Raw genomic sequence first — 775 nt, 5'->3', positions numbered from 1 at the left:
TTGTTCTCCTCTCAAAAACAATACGTTAATGGAGATGATGATCTCCTCATTATTGATAATATCAAGAAGGAAGTCGTAAAGCTCGAAGATACCACCCAAGAAAATAAGGAAAATCATCCTCAACACGCAACAGAAGATGAATGGCCTCGTATCGATGATGATGAGAATGGAAGTCGAGTGCTTATTGTACGAAGAAGTTCAACATCAGCATCTCCCATCACACCCTCTGATTCCGATGGAGAGACTTCGGGAGATGTTAAGTCAACTTCATCTCCTCTCCAACTCCATACGCTGCAATTGAGTTCAACCTTGACTACGAGGTCCTCTCACGAGAGTTTGAGTGCAGGAGTGTTGACTATTGGACATCATGGTCATGGCACGGTTCATTCTCCAAATAGTCATCACCAGAGTCATGATTTTTCATCGCGTTCTCAACAAATGACTTCCTTCTCTTCGTCGTCGAATCAAAGAAAGAGAAATTTGCCACATCATTCGAACGGTTGTAGTGGAAGCCTTTCATGCATCAAAGATGACTCTGTGATCATGTACAAAATATTTTCTTTTCTCAGATATAAGGATTTAATTAGGGCAAGCAACGTGTCGTCGTTTTGGAGGAAAATATTGCGAGATGCATCCCTTAATATTTGTTCAACAGACACTCAAGTTCGAAACTCCATGTTGAAACATGAATATATTGATTTATATGAAAGAGAGTGCAGGAGATTGTGGCCCCATAATTGTGACATAACGAGGTATCCGAAACTATTTCCTTCCA

The 775-nt window shown here is 40.5% G+C and overlaps 1 protein-coding gene across 1 annotated transcript in view; it reads left to right on the top strand.

Annotated features, from left to right (window-relative positions):
• FDP41_004687 (uncharacterized protein) overlaps positions 1-775 on the top strand; it is a gene marked incomplete at both ends in the record, with an annotated part of 1,737 nt that continues 962 nt past the window's right edge. Inside the window, one exon of the mRNA XM_044708128.1 lies at positions 1-752. Coding sequence (XP_044561026.1) covers positions 1-752 — 752 coding nt within the window. The remainder of the gene's footprint in view (positions 753-775) is intronic.

This window comes from Naegleria fowleri, assembly GCF_008403515.1.
Source record: "Naegleria fowleri strain ATCC 30894 chromosome Unknown tig40, whole genome shotgun sequence".
NCBI lineage: Eukaryota > Heterolobosea > Eutetramitea > Acrasida > Naegleriidae > Naegleria > Naegleria fowleri.
The sequence above is the reverse complement of the archived record's forward strand: the minus strand, read 5'-3'. Positions and strand labels throughout refer to the sequence as shown.